Here is a 21,234-nt window from a genome sequence, read left to right on the forward strand (position 1 = left end):
TATTTGCTTAGCATCAGCACGTTAGCATTGATTTTGTTCCTTTACTGTAGCGTGGTGACATCAGCATTTAGGTCAAAGCACCACTGAGCCTGAGGACAAACTACTGCTGGAGCAGGATCAAACATAAAGTACCACAACTACAATCAAACAACAGCAAATCAATTAATATGGACCGAATTATCTGGAGACACAAGAGGATATTAGGAGGATTTCTGTCTGATAAAAGTTTGAGGGACGAACATATTTTTCAACATCTTTGAGAAGAGAACATATGGTAAGATATTAACTATTAAGGTCAATTTCTCATCAGTCTCAGGAGATTCTCTATAATTAAGCGAGAGCCATCTGTGAAGGTTATAACTGCATGTTGTTTGGACGTGAATATTAATATTCATGCTGAACAATCACATCGTAAACATCAAACTTCACAGCAGCGAAGGTTTAACAGAAGAATCAGCAGAGACGCATTATGGGAAATGTAGGAACCAGGACCTGGATGTTAATTATCTATGCTGCTCAAATACTGTAGTAGTACTTGATAAATATTCTTAGAGTAACTGATATAAAAGGTATTCAAGTGTCAAAACAACTAAAAATATATACTGATATTTACATGTATGTATATTCTGTGTACTTTCGGATGCAATACTCAGTTTTTCTTGATTATCCGAATCCATTTTTATTTTATCTGATAATAAATAAATCTAATAGAAAATATGCTACTTTGACTGGTGCAGCATCTTATCTGCAAGGTCACTAGTAGCTTAGCTTATCAAATAAACATAATGGATTAAAAACAAACGCAATATTCACCTTCAAAACGTGGTGGAGTGGAAGTGTACGGTGGCAGAAAATGGAAATACTCGAGTAATGTACACAACCACGCACATCAGATACAATCAGTAGAGAACACAGCAGGAAACGAACGAGCCAGGGAGTCTGCAAATGATGTATTTATGTATTATGTGAGAAATGGGAGAGAAACAGGAAGTGCAGTTCATAAGAATAAACATAAAAAAGATTTCTGGAAAATTAATGCGATTTAAAAAAAAAAAAAAAAAGGAGAACAAAAAAGTCCTTAGTGTTGTAATATAATGTAAAGGCACTATCAGTTTGACCTCTTTCAGCTGAAAATGACCCTGTGACCGAGTCAAAACTCTGCTGAACCCTGTACTCAAAACGTTTCATTCATTTTTGTGTAATACTTTCTCCAGCTGTGGTCCTTAAACAGCAGCTATCAGTTACTATCAAAGACGCACAGCATGATCTCTGTGATAAAATACTGATAGGATGTGTTAAACATGTCTAAAAAATTGAGAACATCTCAGCGGGATAAAAAATTATTAGTCACGCACCGAGGGATGCAATGGTCCGACCTATTTTCTTTTGCTACCGTTTGGTCCAAGAACACGTCACCGTTCATACAGAATGTACAAATACAGCTCGGATGTGTTTCTTCTGCAACAGTTTCATCTTCTGTAACTTGTAAACAAGAATAACTGCAGTGTGCAAAATGAATTAATGTCACAAAAAGCTGGACAGCTTTCTGAGCTCGTTCCCTTTGCAAATCTGTCACGGGACAGAAATAACATATGTAACTTTTGCTTACTACTCGAGATTTGCTGCTTTTTTCTCGACAGTCAACAAAAAAAAGCAAATACAGGACTCGGATGAATCGAGGACTGCTCGAGTTTGGGTTTTGAGAGTGATTGTTTCAGCCTCTCCTGGCCTTGAATTCTTTCGCACAGTCCAGACTGACGCTTTATCCGTGTTAAGTTCTCTCAACAGCTGCACCGGCAATAAAAAAAATTAGACACATTCTTTGTAGAAAATTCCACAGTACCATCTGAAAGGGATTTTCCATAACGTAGGAGTCCTAGAAAAAAGCATTCAAGCATTCAGCAGCATCACTTGGTGAACTTGTGTCTTTTCCTCCCAGTGTTAATGACTTCTGACAGAGTCTCTGCAGAGTCCCTGTGCAGCCTCTTAGTTCACTTTGGGGTAGATCTTTTCATAGAAGAAGCTCTGAGCCAGGACGTAAAGTTCTCCGTCCTTCTCCCTGACGGCGTGGGCACGGACGAACTGAAACTGTTCGAGGGCAAACTCATAAAACTCGTTTTCGATTTTCCAGATGTTGGACTGCTGCAGCTTGGTTATCGTCTCCTTGGTGGGGGGCTTCTTCTCTGTGGTCTTTCGCAGGTGGGACTTCTTTCCTGGAGGAACATCAGTGACATGAATGCTTCACTTAAATGATGATTTCCCTAACCACCACAGAAACACTGAGCAGTAACACTGACTGTGAGGCCATGTGTGTGTAGTGTTGGTACCTGTTCTGTAGAGATCTGTGGCTCCCTTGAAGAAGCGTGGCAGTGCCGCCTCCAGGATCATGATGAAGTCCTCCAGCTCCTCGGTCACTCCGACCAGCAGGTACTCATTCACCAGGTTGTACTTGGCCTGTTCCAGGGCCCATCTACTGCCGACATTCCTGCACACAAAACAGCACAGAGAATATAATCAATAAATCATTAATTGGTTGAAAACACACCATCAGAGTAAGGCTCAATCCTGTGAGTGCCCCCTCACACTCAGAACAGAATTACAAGAAGTAGAGGAAATCTCAAGACGCTCATGAGTTCTCAGTAGTAGTTGTTTGCGTATATGTAGACGAGACCAGAGACATCATAGGAGTGGGACCAAGTGCAGCAACTTCACTGCTGGACTTTAGTTCAATTTTAACCATCACGTGTCATCAAAGCAGAGGAACGCAACATTAAAATACGCCAAAATACAGGACAGTCATGCACAAATCAGCAAAAACAATGTAAACCAAAATAATACAGAGTGGTGCTTCTCCTTCCTCACACCTATCTTTGGCCGAATCAGCAGCCGCCTGCTTAAACTTTTGCTCGCTGCAGCTCGTTTAGATGCTGGTAATTGTGCAAGTTAATTTTAAAAACTGTGGCTTTTGCTTTCTGAAAATTGCCAACAATTAATTACACATTTGCTCTGATTGGGCTCTGTTTGATGAGGCAGGTGCGGACCACTCACCAGCACTCTGAATGGTGTCCGCAGAAGAAAGGGATCTGCAGCCAGAGCTTCTCTGGAGCGCAGTCAGACCCTCCTGATGAAACACACTCATCAAAGGTCTGTAAGACAACACACTCACTTGTTAGTGTATATTCATGTGCAGGAAAAAAAACAATTGGCCCTGAAAACACACTAATTTGAGTCAGACTAATGAGCTCTAATTAAAGACCTTTTTGTCGCCTTGTTTCCGTCGTCGTAGACCCGGTCTGTAGTCGTCTCCGAAGCGCAGGAAGTAGTAGTAGGACACCAGGCGCTCTATGGGGTCCCGCACAACATTTATGTACATCGGCTTACCCTTCACCCCATATCTAATAAAACAGAAGGGAGTTGAGATATCTTTAAAGATTCGATTAGCATTTTAGACACTTGAGCAGATTCTAATCCAACACACCATAAAGCTGCCACACTCCTGCTCCTAATTAATAATGTTTATTCCACTAAAGAATCAGCTTCTCCATCAGCGAGCGGGTGGCAGCATCACAGAGAACTGATACCGAGAGTCGCTGAGGAACACTTACACCATTAGGATAATTACCTGCGATCACTGAAACGATAGTGTCAGGGGAGATAAGGACAACAATGCAATTAATCAACACTAAAGCACACGTTAGCAATCAATACATGACCTCTCTTTATCTGCTCCGCTAACTGTTTGTAACTAATCTGGATATTAATGGTATTAGAGGAAATGAAGGGCTTTACTTTGAGAAGTCCAGATAAGCCACGTGGCCGTGGTAGAAGCCGGGCTTCATCTCCCTCCACGACGAGACGTTCCTGACAAAGCGCACCTGTAGACAAAGATAATGAAACTCATTACGGAGCAGCGGGGAAACTCCGGCGAATGTGAAAAGAGCAGCGACAACAAAAACACTGGGACAGAGGGGGGGAAAGGCTCGCTCTGCTCAACAATGATACATTTGTACAGTCTGTACAAAAGACACCGACTCTTCTGATCTTCGCGTTTTAAAACACAGCGTGTGATTTCTGCCACGACAGGTCTCTCAATCAAATCAGTGAAAACAAAGGATGAAGGTTGATGTTGTACATTGTTACCACTGCTGATGAAAGTCTGTATAAGTGACTGACAGAAATGTTCACAGGCGAGGTAATGTAGTAGTTTTACGTTGTGTTGTTTACTCACACTCTGACTCTCTCCCCACAGATCATCGCACCAGTCTGTGGTCCTTTTAACTTCAGTGTTGCAGGTTATAATAGAGGTCATCTCTGTGTGTGATTAGTAGAGTGCAGTGGAGCAGAATTGACCAGAGGGACGTGTTTCCGCCTCTCTCCAGCTGCATACAACAATATCCATCAAAAAAGGTAGGATGAAGTGTGCGAGGCCTGAGAGGTGAAGCCTGGGGTAAACTTATTACTGTGTGATTGACGACTGAAGGTGAGTCAGATGAGAGTATCAACATGCTTTTAAAGGGAGCATCCTCCATCTGGTTTGTGGTGGCAGGAGAGTCACTCAGAGGGATTTTAGTAAGAGTGACTGGAACTGAAGCTATTAAAGTCGGGCAGTGAATAAAACAGGATTGTGTCCCACTTCTACACTGACGGTCGACAGTATAAAACCAAACCCAACACTGCTTTCATTTAGAAAATGTTTCTTTAATTCTTATCAAAATAAGATGGTTGTGTCTGAACAGCTGCACGATGTCTCACTGCATGCGGCTCTAAAAAGAAGTAGGAATATCAGCAGCGACCTCAAGCAGAACCAAATTCCACCCGGGTTGTTGTTAAAAGCCGGCACCTCCATTTATGACTGTTATCTTTGACACACACTCTGACGGAGTAAAAATATGACCCGAGTCAAACACACTGACCAGTTTTGGCTGAGTTAAATGCTGTTCCTGGAACAGATGTAAATGTTCCTGCTGTAGAACGAGGTGGTCTCTGATGTGGCAGCAGACTGATTCTCCCTCCTCGTCTCTGTTTTATCACGAGCAGGGAAACAGGCTGTTTGATGAGGGGGGGGGGAGGTTCAGTCTGTTGTGAGATGGCAGACAGGATATTACCTTGGCACTAGCAGCCAAAAATAACACGAGCATAGCTTTGAGGCATTTACACTATGTGTCCTAAGTTGCACTGGCAGCGATAGAAATGCACTCAGGCTGTAATGCGTGCTGATGACACACATATTTTCTGGAGCTTTTAAAACATCTAACTAATACCTGCTTTAAACAAGATTCTCCTGTTTCCATAAACTTCTACCACCAAGTGTTTGGTGTGTTGAACCTGAAATACTTCATCCAGTTAATCAAGAGGCAAAACTGATCTTATAAACACACTCAGGCAACTTAAACAGATATCTAACTAAAACATCAGCATTTTTCAGAGTGAGGATCAGCATGCCGTGACGGGATAATGCTTCGTCGCTGTTCATCAACCTTTGCTTCTCGACCTCTCTAACTATCTGCAGAGCAGTCGCAAAATATGTCAACAGTCGTGTGTTTATCATTGTTTGGGTTTCAGATGAAACATAACTATAAAGGGTAAAGTGTTGACATTCAGCTTCAACAAAGACCGAGGCTGCTCACATGCATATCGGAAAAACTGAAGGGCTTGCGGCCGTTTACACAATCCGCCAATTTTGGGACGGTGCAATGACTCTAATGACAAAAGCAGAGTTTTCTCGACTGGCCAGGTGAATCACATGAACTCACCGCAGCCGATTCTGTGTTTCACTGCTGCAGACCAGACTGAAGGCAAACAGCACCCAAAACAAGACAATCTGTTGACGTCTGAGCTGAAATTTGTAGGTGTCAAAACCAAAACAGCACATCGGCATTTTAATGTCGCTCTTTTATCCGTGGCCCAAATTGACTTCACTATCTCCTCCTCCTCTTTCAAGGTTTTATGATGCACTGCAGTGAAGATTAGAGCAGCTCAGATGGATGATGCCAGTTAATGACATGCCTTCGCTTGCATCTGTTTTTTGTTGTTTATTCAAAACAAAGACAACACCAGCACTCATAGATAGTCCGCTTATTTATTCCCATTCCAGAGACTGAGGGCAAAAGGTTTTGCTCACAATGAATGAATAGGACGCCCTTTTTGTTGTTGTTGTTGCCGTTTTGTGTCTCGCCACAACCATGCAACAGGTACGTTCAAGCGCCCAGGAACGGCGCCAGGCTTTGAAGCCAAAGGAGCAGGGAAACACCTTAAACATGCAGGGCGGTGGGGACAGGAATTAAAAACACTGGACTAAATGATCAGGCAGATTGATCAATAATGAAGTTAGTTGCAGCCTTAAGTAAAACTCCATGGTTATTATTTCATTTAAAATCCAAAGAGAAGGAACAGCAAGTGTCTTTCTGAAGGAAATATCCTTCTATCCATCCGTCTGTAATCTACTATTGAAACCTGAGCTTCAGTGAATGAGAGGCTCCTGTCTGTGAAACTTCTTTTAAAACACCTCAAACACAAATATTACGGGGTTGTGTTCTGACCTTGTAGCCTTCAAGAAACTAGTACTTGATTCAATTAGAAGAGAAATGCAGCACTCTTAAACTTCCATCTTTTCATCCAGCATATTCTCCCACACAACTCGCTAATGGATCTCAATGATAAGCAGATGCTATTCAAAACATTACAGAAACAGAATTAGTAAGAGACTTACAAAACACGACTGTTACAGGCCAGGGCTGAAAGCCACTATGTAAACACTTTTTATGCAAAAGTATTAAAGCCACATTCATGTGAAAAATGTCTCACGTTACACCCAGCACAACTCTGTCCACAGCAGAGGCCTATTTTTAATTCCAGATCATCAGTTGTGATGATCAAAGTGCCCACAAGCCTGTCATGAGCTGAGCATCTGTTCTGCCAACAAAGGACTCTTCTATCTTTGATTCTTTGTTGTAACAAGTACAGTGTTATTATTAGCATTATGATAGAAATGTGCCAATATGAGAAGTGGAGTCGAGTTTCTGTCTTGCAGCTTTGAGTGACTGAAATTCTGTATAAAAGTTAAGTATTCACAGTTTAAAGTGGAAAAGTTAAAAGGTGCCATATGCATGAATTAATTAAAATCACTAACAGAAACGTTTTGACCATATATCAAAGATAACTATGTGTTGTGTTGCAAAGCTATCTATTGAAGTTAGCATGCTAACCAGCTTGCCCCTAGCAACTTTGTACATTAAGAGGTGATCGTCCAATAGTGAACAAAACTAATATTTCCCCGGTGCTCCAAGCTCCATGTTTGGACAGAGACAGCTGCACAGCTAGCTGAGCTAACTAGCTAATGGCAGCTACAGTTATATACAGATATGCTGCCCCCTGTCACGTGGCCAGTTATTACATATTGCACCTCTAAATGCTGTAATAACTCTGATGTGAATAGGATTTTGATATCACTATGTTTGTTGTATTTAGATGCAATGCTGACAATAAAAACAATGGTCTCACCTGGTCTTGCAGAGACATGACGGGATTGTTTTTGGTCGTGTTGATGTGCAGCACGTGGAAGCGATTCTTCCCACACAGGTCGTAGGCGATGTTGGTGAAGGACGTGCTGGCCGTCTTGGGCACTCTGTTGTAGATGATGACCATGTCGTCTTTGTCTGCCGGTGGCGGCGATTCCCGCACAGCATCTTCATTGTGACGCTGCTCTACTTCGGCCACCTCGTGTCTGGCAATGGTGCGTTCTGTACGTGCAGAAAACACAATCAGACTGTCAGAGATAGAAAACTTTGACTGTTTGCTTGTTTTGTAGCAAGTGCTCCTAAAGTCAATCACTATAATCGTCAATTTACATGATGATGAACTGCCTGGCATTACTCTGGATTTTAATGAGCTAAAAGTTAGTTGATGCTTGTTATCCTCATTTGGCAGCGCGCACACAGCAGGTGTGAGGCCACCAACATGACAACGAAGACAAAGACAATTGTATAAATGAACAAGTAGTTTAAATTTTAAGGGCATCAAGGCTGGTTAGCTTCCCTTAATTAAGAAAAACAACTTAGACCTTCAAAACACAATAACACCAAAAAAAAGTAATTAAGCTTTTGATGATAATATTGACAGGAGGCATAATTAAAAGTGTTTTCTCCCACTTCTTTTCTCCACTGCAATGTTAATTAAAACCAATTACAGGAATGGCCTTGGGAGCATATCTTGGACCGGCTGTGTGTCGCTCAATATAATGCAGGCATCCTGCTGTCTCTGTGTTTGACATCATGAGGAGAGAGGCCATGTGTCTGCAGGATGTTTGTTGAGCTACATTCAAGGCAGATGGATGGTCTCCTGGCCTTTCTTCTTCTTCTTATTATTATTATTATTATGCAGGCAGCACAATACTGTACAGCACATAATGCAATCTGCTTTCTCTTACAGCCAACCAGGGCTCCAGACTAACTTTCACACTGGTTGCACTGGTGCATCTATCCTTTTCATTTAGGTGCACCCAATAATACATTGTAATTATTTATTTTAAACACATTATGTAAATGATTGTAAACAGAAGGTGAAGATAGACTTATTGTTTTTTCTTCATTTAAAGAAACATTATGTATAAACTGGCATTTTCTGCAATTTGGCGCCCCCCACAGTTTCAACAAGTGCAACACCACTGTCATAAATACAAATCCCAGGTCATATTACAAGACACTGTACCATCAAAATGATTTTGAAGCTGATATTTCAAAGTAAAAGTGACATTATATTATTAAAAAAGAGTGTGTCTTATTTGTCCCATGTAATAATACATACATATAACACATTAGAAATCAAAATAAGTGAGCTACATGAAATCAGTTTAGTAATATTTTTTATCATAATTTTCACTAATATCATTAAGTCAGCATGAAGAAACATTGTGTTTGTGTAAATCAAACAAACAACAGGGTCATTTATTGATGGTCCCTAAGCCCCTCTGGGAGGAGAGATAACCGTCCTCCTGCTGCCAACACTGGGTGAAGCTGAGTAAGAGACGCCGCTGGGTGTCTCCGGAGTGAATGTCTGTCCAATATCCAACTTAAAACTAACTTCACCTCTGTGAGAGCCCGAAATAATCTATGCGTATGAAACTATGTGACATTTGCCTGCTCAAACTTAATTATTTGTGTTAATATTACAGAAAATAAAATGTATTTAGTGTCAGCTAATTCCTTCATATTCAAGACTCAGACAGCACTTTGCATGAGCACAACAACTCTGTGATAATCAATGCTGACAAAGTTAACCACCGCCTTTGTTTGGGTCTTACCGAGTCTGGCTCTCGACTCCTCCAGTTTCTGGATCTGGTTCTCAATGAACAGCATCGACACTCCAAACGCCAAAACAGCCAAAAGCTGTAACTTGTGCGGCATCATGATCCTTAAGAGCCCCATCAAACAACCAGGTGAATCATACCGCAGAGACAACTGAGCAGTGCTAACGGCTAACTAATCCAGCAGAGGAGCAACTAGTTCAGCTGCTGAAACAACTTATCTGTGTTGACTCACTTCCAGCTTAATAAAATACATTTTGCTCAGGTTAGCTGTTCAGCGTCATTAGTTTAAAACAGCCCAACAGCCGTTTAACAGGTTTCACAGACCGTTAGCCAAACAAACTAACATTAGCTAGCTTCTTTGCTAACTATCATAATTAAGCCACGTACAGCTCAGGCTAACGTCAGCTTTAAAAATTAAGACGGTAATCACTCCGCTGTGTCAATTCAGACTTCTTTCAACATGAAGGTCCAATTATTTAAATACGAACACAAGCTGGAGGAAAACAGCTCGACAACAACGATTCAAAACTACAGCAAGTACAGTACAGGAGTGTGCGGGGGCTTGTTGCTGCAGGTAGCTAGCATCACTGGAATGTAGCTGCTGTCAGCTTCTTCTTCTTCTTCGTCTCCTCCTCATTCTTCTTCTTCTTCGTCTTTTTCTTTGTATTTACAGGTTGATGACACCGATGTTAAATGTGCACCTACTGCCCCCTGCTGGACCACAGCGTGTATCACGGCAGTAAATGGCTAAAAAAGTGGGAACTGTGTGCGTATATATATAATATTAATATATTATAATGTATATATTAAAAGCTTCTATCCTTTTCAATGTCGCTCTTTTAACCTTTTAATTTCCTTTTATCTATCTCCCGCTCAGAATCGCTTTTATTGCCAAGTAAGTTTTCACATACAAGGCATTTGCTGTGGTGTGTAAGTGAAACAAACAAGATATAATAAAAATAGAAATAGAAATAGAAAACTATAGAAAACTATAGATAGACAATAACACACGAATGGACAAAAATATAAACAGAAACTGTCCCTGCCCTGCCTCTTATCTTATATCTCCATCTCCATTAAAAGTGGAGCATGTTCTCAGTGTGTCAGTGTTTTACACCGCTGACACAGATTCTCTCTTTCCAATTAAACACAGTGACATGAAATGAGCCTGAGCCTTAAATAATGGAAAGCACAGCTGTGGTGGTCAGCAGGGACGACATAGAGCAAAGTACAAGTGTAACTGTGGGTCTTCTTTTAGATGACAGCTTTCGTCTGTTAGATCACAACATCATGCATGCAACATGAACACTGGCAAATATTTTACAGTAATGAAGCTACTTTGATAATAATCTTATAACAGAGCAGCTGATCTGAACCTGCACAGACCGGTAACAGGAAGAAGAGAAGCCTGAACTCTGTTATCTAAACTACTGATTACATGTGTGTTATTCTCAAATAAGTTTACTTCCTCCTCTACAGCGAGGAGGGAAGTGTGTTAAGATACCAAATAATTTGATCATTAAAATGCAGATGTTTGAAGTAACCATTTGTTCTCCTATTTTTTATGGATCCCAGGCTGTGACGAACAGTAAGAGGTCAGTGGATGTTAACCTTAAACCTACAGTGTGATGGTGGAAGTTGAAATGAACATGTAGCCATTTATTTACTTGTGGACTTGGGTCAAGGTTGTGCTGTGTTGTTGGTCCGAGATTGACTGTTCTGGGATGTTATTTAAAATATATTTCACCAAACGTTTTTCAATCAGTTATTCTTATAATGGTCTTTAGTTCAGTTATGGTTTATAGTTATTTGTCTTTACACACATGAGGTAAAAGACTGTATTGGGGAAGAAATGTTTGCAGATTTCTAAAGAACAGGTGTGAAATAAAGTGCTTCGATCTTCTATGTAAGTAAAAGTTACAACAAAAGTGTAGAAATACTTCATTAAAAGTGAAAGTCCTGTATTCAAAAACCTTTCTTAAAGAAAAGTAATAACATCAACTATAGTTAAAATACCAAAAGTAAAAGTACTAGAAAACCACACTGAAGTAAAATATTTAATACTTTTTAATGCACAGAAAAGAATCATTTTTAAAAACTTGAGCCCTTATTTCTTACAGTTCATGTTGTGAGCATTTCTCCTTTGCTAAATAATCCTTCCACTCGACAGGTGTGGTGTATCAAGATGTGTGATCGGTGCACAGGTGTGTCTGGATCGGTGAAAATGACATAATTATCCTGAAGAAAGATATTCATGAGGACTGAAACATGGACTTAACATGACTGTGATACAGAAATGTATAAAAAATAGGAAACATAACAAAAGTGTTGTGTTTATATTTTTGTTGAGTGTAAAATACTATAAAAATAAATTAATAAATACATGTAATGGAGTAAAAAGTTCAGTATCTGCCTGTTAAATGTAATGGAGCATTAGTTTCTATGCTTAATCTCATTGGCAGGTAAAAACAAATGATAAAGTGTGTTTGACTTTCCCACATGAAGCAGAACTTCGTCTCTTTATCTGAGTCGTGGTGTCACATTGTCTCTCATTTCCTCTTTTGATACAGAACCAGTCCTCGCTCACAGGGATGCCAACGTGCTCAGTGAGTAAACAATCCTGATAATGTTTTTTTGTACATTAGTTAACATTTCCTTGTGAATATGCAAGCAGACAGTAAAATGGACAAAGTCTGTCTACTCATGTCAGAAATCTAAGTACAGATCTTGTGTCTGTATGGACCCTCAGGTTCCCTCAGGCCCGGGCTGAACGGGCTTTGACATGAGATCCTCTGTCAGAATCTGTTTGAAAGACCAAGACTGAACTCTGACATTACACTTCTGTCTCCTGCGCTCTTTAATGTGTATATTGTTACTGAAGAGATTAATGTGGCTGAGCTTGATGCAGCGTGTCCGAGCCTCCACCCGCAGCTGCCCCGCTCTGTTGTTTCACTGCTTACCTTCTGGGTCTGTTCTGGCCCAGCCCGGCACACAGCTGTTGTCTGAGCTCCACTCATTTCCATCGACAGCGGCACCTGTTACTGTGACACCTCTGTCACTTGACCTGATACTTTCCCATTGGACTATACTGTAAGAACAGAGAGGGATTGAGGCAAAGCTAATGAACTAATAAACAGTCCTCATGTCTTTATTGTTAGATCTGACTGCAGTGCAACATTGGAAGTGCTGTTGCATAAGTATACCGTGACAATTTATCATATTAGACCTTTGACCTACTTACTAAGACAACATGTGGTGTGTTGGTCGAGCTCTGGAGGTGAGAGTTGGTTGTAGATCCAGACCTTCTGGAGGAATAAACACCCAGAGTTCCTGGCCTGACAGCCGCAGCAGCAGCAGCAGCAGCAGCACAAGTAGCTTTGTTTATTCATTTGTTTGCCTTTTGCGATGGGTCCGGTGGTTCAGTTTTGTGGCGCTATTTCTGTTGTAGGGTTTAGTTTGGGGAATGTTTGGATAGGATAGAGGGAAGATCCCGGTTTCGATGGCCCTGTAAGGGTTGGACTGAGGTGGCTTCCCTTCTTTTGTTCTTTTTTGCTGGCCCATCAGTTGAGAGTTGACTTGAATTCAACGCTCAGACGCACAGTCCACCCCTTTGCCTGCTAGCTGACGGCTAACGTACAGTAAAATAATGTGGCTTTGGGCTGAATAACACCTTGTAACTCTGCTTTTGAAAGGAAGCTATTGTCATAATAATTACAATGATTAATATCAATATTAATATTATGTGGTGGTGATTATCAGTGTCCCATGTTTAAGCAAGTAAACTACACAAAACATTTGTACAAAAATGGTTTTAATGTTGCACTCATGTGTCCAGAACTTGGAGCAGGTCAACACAGACTCATAGTGGATGTTCTGTGAAAAGATAGCGAAAAGATAAGAAGGGGCATCTGGTGCATGTCTCCTCATGCTTAACATGCTCCATTAATATCACTGCATCTCGTCCCACCTCACCAGCAGAGCAGCGATGCATTTCCTAGCCAGTAGGTGGAGCCAGAGGTCCAAGGATGAGGACACAAGAGTTGGATCTACAAGGTCGAACCTTCTCAAAACCTCAGCTGTGATTTTCATCTGAGTAAAACAGAAAGTCAGCATCAAGCTCAGGTTAACAGAATCAGTAAGAGTCCCACAGTTTGGCTTTTAGTAAAGTCCACTTCAACTGCAACATGTCACCCAAAGAATAATTACAAAAGGAAATTAAATAAAGATAAGGCTTTTATTTTGATTTCTGGTTGTATATAATCACTATTGTACACACCTAGAGAAGCTTCATGGATACGTGACACCAAAAAATGACAAAAACAGACATTTACTTATTGACATGTTTGGGGTTTTAACGTTAAAATGAGTTGATGCTGAGATTCAATCAGCCAGAGCAGCGTCTGATCTGCAGCAATCTGTAGTACAATAGAAAATACTGAAAGGATGTCCTCAGCTCACCTCAGAGTGCGTTCACTGCAGGCCTCCTGTGTCGGACACAGACGAGACTCCAGCAGAAAGGCAGCTTATAAAAAGGTTTGTCACGTCGTCTTCATGCAGAGACATTACTTTGCTACAATCTAATTAAACAATGAATGACTCACTTTGGGTGCCATTAATTGTCACCACCTACTTATTACTTCCATTAATTGTATTATCAAGAAATGTGATTTCATGCAAATTATCCAAACCCTTTTTTCCTGCAGCTCCCTGGGAAATAAAGGCAGATCCCAGAGGAGGAACAGGAAGTGTGTGGCCTCGGTATCACAGAGCAGATTCACACAGAGCGGAGCGCAGGGTCCGACCGGTGAGCAAGGCTTACATCAAAGATGCGGGAGCCGTTTACTTTATTCAATTACCCAGAAAAAATGTGACAATTAATTTATTTATCAAATGGTGCTGGAGGGCCGCAGATAACAGGTAACTACCAGGGATAAACTGATGACCCCTGCTTTTTCTTTTGATAACGCTAATGGGATAAACAACAACACAATAATCAATATGCTTGTTGTTTGTTTTTCATCCTTTTGTGTTTGACAGGATACAAAATTAAATTAACTTTGTCTGGGAAAAAAAAATTGGATGTGATTTCATTTTCTCCACTTATTTAAAATGTGCGATGTTAAATCTTTTCTTTTAAAATGTGTATAAAATACATTATGAAAGGTATATTATTATCAACTATACAGACATCTGACCAGTTTCAAACGAGGGATTTAGTTCAACCTAAAGAAACGTCTTAGTGGTGCGTAAAGTACGAAATATCTGCTGACAAATCAATAGCACTTTACATATCAGCTATGTAAAAAGTAAGCTAGAATAGCATCACAACATGTAACAAAAGCAGATTTAGAACATATTTTTATTTTATTGATTTATTTGACGGAGACATGTAGGATTGCTACATTTAAATAAAATATAGGACTTCTGCTAGCCGTAGCTAATTTTTAGTCCTTGTCCCTGGTAGGTAATAAACACATAATGTAACTAACACAGGCATAAAGACTAATAAGAAAACAGATTACAGCAAAAATGGAAAGCAAAAAGAAATATATATATATATATACATGGTAAAATACATGGAGACATAGGCTTGTTTCCAATTAAGCTAACTTATGTCGTTTATGCTAACGGTATCAGCATGTTTTGAGCTACATTGAGTTGATTTTTGTCAAACGTTGGCTAATTTCCCAAAAAGTAACATCATTATCAGACATGTTGACCATATATATTACCTCTTTTCCCCTCCAGTTTAAATCTGTAATGTAGCCAACTGTATTAGCAAGCTAACGCTACTGTTGTTAGTGTTGTCAGCTATGCAGCAGTTTAAATATTCAGTAACAACTCATTTCAAGATGAGAATTAGTTTACGTGGCATGACCCTTTTTAATTTATTGATGCATAAATCTACACTTAGTTATAAAATCAATGATCAATATAAAATGTAGGCTAACTGCAGCATCACAAGCTGCAACAGAACTGATAAGAATAACTGTTTTATGGGGCAAAAGATATCGCCATGACTTTGTTTCTTATGTTTTTTATTTTATTGGTTTATTTGTCAGAGACGACACACGGAATAAAACATGTGAAACAAAACTATAACACCAACATAAAGACTTGTTATACAACAACGCACAATGACTACAAATAACAAGAACAGCAAAAACAGAAAGAAAAAGAAAGAAAATAAGAAAAGAAAAGAAAGAAATATATATACATATGTGTGGTAAATTAGCTTGCATGGAGACAGACTTGTTTTCAATTAAGTTAAGATAACCAACATTATTTTGTAATTAATGCTAACGATATCCGCATGTTGTAGTTTTGTCAAACATAAACTCATTTCACAAAAATTCACTTCATTATTTAACAACATTTTGATCAGGTCAGACATGTCGACCATTCATTACATCTCATCCTGTCCTATAGCCTTCTGTGCTAACGAGCTAACATTCATTTTATTAGCTCAGCATCTATGCAGCAGTTACACCTGGCAACAAATCAAACTAATCGAGATTTAGTTTGTTAGGTGGGACCCTTTTTAATTAAGTGATGCATTAATCTACACTCAGTTATAATTGGTCAAAGTTTGAACTTGCAGCACAAAAAGCATTTGTCTTTATATCGTGTCACATGCTGTGGTGATGAATCCTGAATCAGACAAAATACAAATCACATTTTTTTATTATAAAGAAGGAAAAAGCACAAAACAGCTTTTCATAATTGGGACTATATGACATCGTTAAAACAGTTTTTTTAGATTAAAGTACAGAGAAATACAAAAATAACCACTCTTCCCATGAATGCAGGCAATAAACAAGAAGAATGGATCATCACAGGGCTGAAGAATATAAAAAAAGAGGTATCTGTGAGAGTGAACTGAGTCTACACGTAGTCAAATCTCTGGTTGGACTGCCTCCCGTCCATGCTGTGGGCCTTGTAGGAGTCATTGTAGGCTGGACGGGGCCTGGTGTCCGACTTGTAGATGGTGTGTTGAGAGGCGGCTTTGTAGGCCATCCCGTCGTACCTGGAGAAGATCAGAGAATAAACCATTTTGATTTAAAGACAGAAAAGCCTACATTCAAATATGTCAGAAAACACAGTATAATTAAAAGCATATCACAAGGAATAAAACTACAAGTGTGACCGGTTGTGTATCGTTTTACAAGCAGCTGCGTAAGCATTTGCAGCCCTGCATTATATATGCAGAGGGGAAAAAAAACTTGCATTTACATTTTGCTGAGTTTGTGTCCTTTAATTTGAAAGGACCTAAGATTTGTACAGCCCCACAGCACAACAAAATACATCCAGGCGTGCTTTATGTCGTTGTTCGGCTTTGTCAGAAGCCGAGATTTCTGTCTTTAACGGCAGCGAACATACAATCTGCACTTGTAATTTGCATGTAGCACCTGCTTACTAGACATTTCTGCCAGATCTCCTCTCTATTAGGCAGTTTACTCATCTCCACTGTGCCCGAGGAGAGAAGTTTGCTCGCTCTGTTAAAGGTCACAGATTAGTTATTGCTTCCTCCAGGAGCAGACGCACCGTTGCTTATTGTCCGGAGTCATCCCGCGGCAGGCCAGACACATCATGACGCCTCCGATGACCAAGATGGCTGCGCCGATCCAGCCCACGAACAGAGCGGGGCCGAAAGTGTACCTTGAAGAAAGAACGAACAGTGATCAGAGGAAAACATAACAAAAAGTGCTGTGGCAGATTAACACCATCTTAATTTGTCTTTACCTCGGAGCCAGAGCTCCTGTGAGTCCACCAATAGACGTTCCTCCTCCGAACGAACCGTACCCGCCATCGGCGTACGTCGTGAACCGGAAACTCTGCACGATCAAGTTGGCGAAGGCGGACACCCCAGCGATTCCACACACACCTGAAGATAAAGAAGAAAGCAGCGGAGTTAGTGGAGAATGATTCAGCAGCGATAACAGAGACGCTGCGAACTTCACCGTACCCGAGAGAAGGAAGAGGATCCCGGATGTCAGAGTCATGGTGGCTTTGACTGTGTCCTCCATGTTCCCCATTTTTAGACACTTCAGTGCGAAGATGGCGATCAGGCAGCCGATGGCGCCCAAAACAATACCGACGATCATCAAGGCCCGGACGGCTTGGAGCAGAGCTGGAGGTCAAAGTTACACCATTCAGAAAATGTATCGTCACACAGGCTTGTAAAACTGATCGAGTGGCAATAAAAGAAGCTAATCGTATTTTCCTTGAGTATGTTTTTATTCTGCTTTAACTTAAACTTCAACTTAAACACACCCCGTCTGAAGTGGTGCACAAGCTCGACCGCATGTTGATGGTGTAAATAACATCTTTTCAAATCAATCTGGGATCTCATGGCTGCCGGAGATTTGGATTACACTGGTTGAACTGTATCATCTTGCTTTTTAAAACAAGTCTCCATCTACTTCAGTTGTTGAGGAGAACGCTGCAACTCTGTTTTGTTGTGAAGCTCCAGAAATGTTTCGTGGACTAAGAAACTTCACCCGACTCTCCATCCGCCTGGGTGTAAGGAGATAATGACTGAATTTTTAATTTTTGCGTGAACTTCTCCTTTAAGTAAAACATCTGCACGCTTCTTCCACCACTGCCGCTGTGATATAAATCACTATAAATTATTATGAGTTATGAACATTGTTCGCCAATTAAAAACAACAAAAGATACACAACCAGCACCGGCTTCTTTCCCCTCCATAAAAAAAAAATATGAGAGAAAATATCCCTGGTATTTTCTTTCATCATGGCAGATCAGTTGTTATTTCAATACTCCACTAAATATTATCCGACTTGTGAAAGCAGATAACCTCATTCAGAAGTGTTGAACTTGGTTTTCTTGCGTATCGTCGCTGATACGAAAGCAAAACTCATTACCGAGTTCTTAATCTGAACTGCTTTTGTCATGTCACACAAAAGCAGTTCAAGGAGAAAAACTGGAAGAAAAAAAACACACTCAGACACATAAATACACCGACATGCAGTTCATACATACACAAACATATATTCAAGAACAACGATGCAACAAAGGCACATGTACATTTACTTATGTTGCTCTAAAGTGAACCTCTCGTGTAAAATCCCCTAAAAAATGTGTCTGTCAAGAATATAATTTAAAGGAGGATTACATTTGTGCCATTTGATTATAGTTAAAGTAAAAAAAAAAAAAAAGTATGAAGAACAAAACTGCAGCTGCGGCGATATCAAATTTAATAAAATAAGGCGTCCTGTAATAAAACACACTGACCTAAATGCCATCTTTCATCGGCCTCAGATATTGTACCTGCGCTATTCTCGACTTAAGCCTTTAAGACCTTATATACAATATGCTCTACACTACATTCAGCTCTTAAGTACAGAGTGTGGAAATGTACTTTACATTGTGTGACACTCTGGTAAAGCTTGTGCTTGCTCAGCTAAGCTTTGGATGTCTCATCAAATTTCCATTTGATTCTGGAGAGACACCATCTTTTCTGCAGTCGACTGCATTTTTTATGCAGCGGTGGAGGCGGGGGGGAGGAAACGGGAGCACATCTGCCCCTAAAACCTCCCAAATATTCTAAAGTACCTTCCAAGGTCCTTTTGGAAAATGTTCTGCTTAATCCAACATGTGGAGGGATAGTCGATAAACGTCCTTTCTTCCCTCCCTGAGAGCGATTCTCTTACCTGGCAGCCCCAGGATGGTGAAATAAGGCCTGCACTGTGTCGTACCGTACGACGTCCCCACACACGAGCTCCACAAGCCAGAATAGGTGTAAACATTCGTGACTACTGTAAAAGATCGGTCCTGTAAGCTCCACTCGTCCATCGCCGTGGCGGCTGATATTAAGAACTCGCCCAGAGCGGACAGCATGAATCCTATTAACTGAATCATCGAGGCAGCCATTTTAGACGGCCCGCGCTCAAACAAAGTTAGTCAACCAATGTCACGGAGTGGTGAAATGGCAGAGTGAGCTTATCGTTATGTGTGTTTCGACAAGGAACAGCTCTTATCAGATGTTTACCTAAAAAAATTGTCATGAGTCTTTTGTCCCAGTTTCGGGGAAACGGTGGCGGTGGAGAGTTTCCGCCTCTGAGTAACAGGAGGGTGTGGTTTGACCTCGCGGTGTTATTTTTCCATCACTCGAAGGAAACAGAACTGAAATAGTTTGATGTCATCACGGATCGTTATTTCTGCCAGCTTGATGATACAACTGCTTGGACCAATATTCCAGTTTAACATCAATAAGTAAATACAACATAGAGTTCAGCCATATGGACCTGTGTGCTTTAAATCCTGAAGATTTGACAATAAAGTTTCATCTGATGACGTTCTGCATCGACCAGTTGTTGTTTTTATGATCTTTCTTTTCAGTATTTTCATCCACGTTGCTTTTAAAACATTCCTTTTGATCGTCGATCATGATAAACCTCATTTTTCGGACCATTTTAAAGGTGCAATATGTAAGAATTACAGTAAAAAAATGGCTGGGTGCTAGCTGGTTAGCATGCTCACTTCAATAGGCATCAAAGATCAAAGATCAAAGCTGTTATTTCTTCACATTCTGTTAATTGTGTAATAAATGATACATTTTAGTTAACTTTCTGACACTTTAAACACAAATTCGTAGTACTGCACCTTTAATGAAGAGGCGATAGAAGAGTAAACGTACCTGGCAGTCCCAGGATGGTGAAATACGGTCGGCACTCTGATAAGCCGGAGCTCTGGCGGACGCACGACCTCCACAGGCCCGAGTACGTGTACACGGCCGTCACGACGCTGTCGAAGCGATCCTCCGTCGCCCACTGGTCCATCGCCGTCGCCGCAATTATTCCCGCTATCCCGATCAAACTCAGCACGAAGCCCATCACCTGACAGAGAGTAGCCGCCATCCTGCCGTCTTTTTTCCTCAAACAGTCCTGAATTCAAAGAGCTAACGGCCTCTCCTGAGCGCTGCGGCAGCGTGTTTGAATATGATATCAGCAGGTGTGAAGCCAAAAGTGACCCTGCTTGTTTGCACACAGTCACGTACAGAAGGAGTTGGGTGGAGCGAGGGTGATAAATGAAATAAGGTTAATGTTGCTTACTAATTCTGGTTGGTAAAGGGTGAACATGAGGTGGTTCCCAGAGGGCTAAACACACAGTCATTGGAATTTTCTTTGAATATGAAGTTAGTACGACTGTACAGCTGCTGCTGATGTGTCCTGTTGTCAGAGCTACACAACATGATCTAGATTCTACTTTTGTTGGTTAAAGCTGGACTGAAACCCCCAAAGTTACAACAGCCTTGATTATTTCACATGAAACCTTTTGTGTGTTTGTTTTATTGTCCGTTTTCTCGTCATTGTTTTGAATCAGTTTGTAAAAGAACTTGGTGTCACTCAGGATTGAGCAATATCTGAATTAACCTGTGACACTTGTGTAGTCAATGTTTTCAAGTCTTGAGGAAGCAGTTTAGTATCTACGGTTTGGGGGGTCAAACTATTATTGCAATAGTTTGACATTGTGGGAAATTAGCTAATTTGCTTTCTGGTCAGGAACCACTTAGGCGACACCTAGCAGCCAGTTAGCATAAAGACTGTAAATAGGGGGTACAGCTAGCCTGCTCCTGTGAATTAACAAAATATTCCTGCATTTACACATAAAGCTGACCATTAACAAGTTGTTGTTTTTTTTAATCTACACATAAAAAGTGTAGAAAGGAGAATTTACGGTTTTAAAGTTGTTTTTTCCAGTTATTTCTTGTCTTGGAGTAGTAAAATCCTGGAGGCTAGCATGGCTATTGTTTTGGCTGTGGCTAGGTGAGCGCAAAAAGCTAACAAACAGCAAATAGCTGGCTAACTGACTCTTCTATAACATGTTTTTTGTCAGGAACAAACACACAGTAGGATAATATGTGAGAGATTTCGAGGTGCTGCTAGGTGCAACTGTTACCTTCATA

At 40.6% G+C, this 21,234-nt stretch overlaps 2 protein-coding genes and 2 long non-coding RNA genes across 5 annotated transcripts in view; 2 read left to right on the forward strand and 2 right to left on the reverse strand.

Moving 5' to 3' along the window:
• LOC311258994 overlaps nt 1-2,285 on the forward strand; it is a 47,078-nt gene extending 44,793 nt beyond the window's left edge. The window contains exon 4 of the long non-coding RNA XR_014622805.1: nt 2,200-2,285. This is a non-coding gene — a long non-coding RNA (uncharacterized lncRNA). The remainder of the gene's footprint in view (nt 1-2,199) is intronic.
• Nucleotides 936-9,919, reverse strand: hs2st1b (heparan sulfate 2-O-sulfotransferase 1b). 2 transcript variants are annotated; one of them, XM_084355773.1, is made up of 8 exons: nt 9,851-9,889; nt 9,299-9,408; nt 7,501-7,739; nt 3,790-3,875; nt 3,257-3,395; nt 3,049-3,146; nt 2,328-2,485; nt 936-2,213 (listed from the first exon to the last, which is right to left on the reverse strand). In XM_084355773.1, exons 2-8 carry the CDS (start codon nt 9,402-9,404, stop codon nt 1,987-1,989), a joined length of 1,053 nt encoding a protein of 350 aa, XP_084211899.1. In that variant the 5' UTR covers nt 9,405-9,408; nt 9,851-9,889; the 3' UTR covers nt 936-1,986. The 2 variants fall into 2 exon arrangements, with proteins under 2 accessions (XP_084211899.1, XP_084211898.1); XM_084355772.1 differs by having other exon boundaries at nt 9,299-9,919.
• Nucleotides 2,359-10,057, forward strand: LOC311258993. Its single transcript, XR_014622804.1, has 4 exons — nt 2,359-2,427; nt 3,034-3,144; nt 4,250-4,407; nt 9,978-10,057. It is a non-coding gene; the product is annotated as an uncharacterized lncRNA (long non-coding RNA).
• Nucleotides 10,058-16,151: 6,094 nt separating this feature from the next.
• LOC311258147 (claudin-18-like) lies at nt 16,152-20,185 on the reverse strand (the record flags this gene model as incomplete). Its single annotated transcript, XM_084354235.1, has 5 exons — nt 16,152-16,331; nt 16,850-16,963; nt 17,048-17,189; nt 17,271-17,435; nt 19,966-20,185. 5 exons carry the CDS (start codon nt 20,183-20,185, stop codon nt 16,190-16,192), a joined length of 783 nt encoding a protein of 260 aa, XP_084210361.1. The 3' UTR covers nt 16,152-16,189.
• Between the last annotated feature and the right edge of the window lie 1,049 nt (nt 20,186-21,234).

Source organism: Pagrus pagrus, assembly GCF_965226575.1.
Source record: "Pagrus pagrus genome assembly, chromosome: 6".
NCBI lineage: Eukaryota > Metazoa > Chordata > Actinopteri > Spariformes > Sparidae > Pagrus > Pagrus pagrus.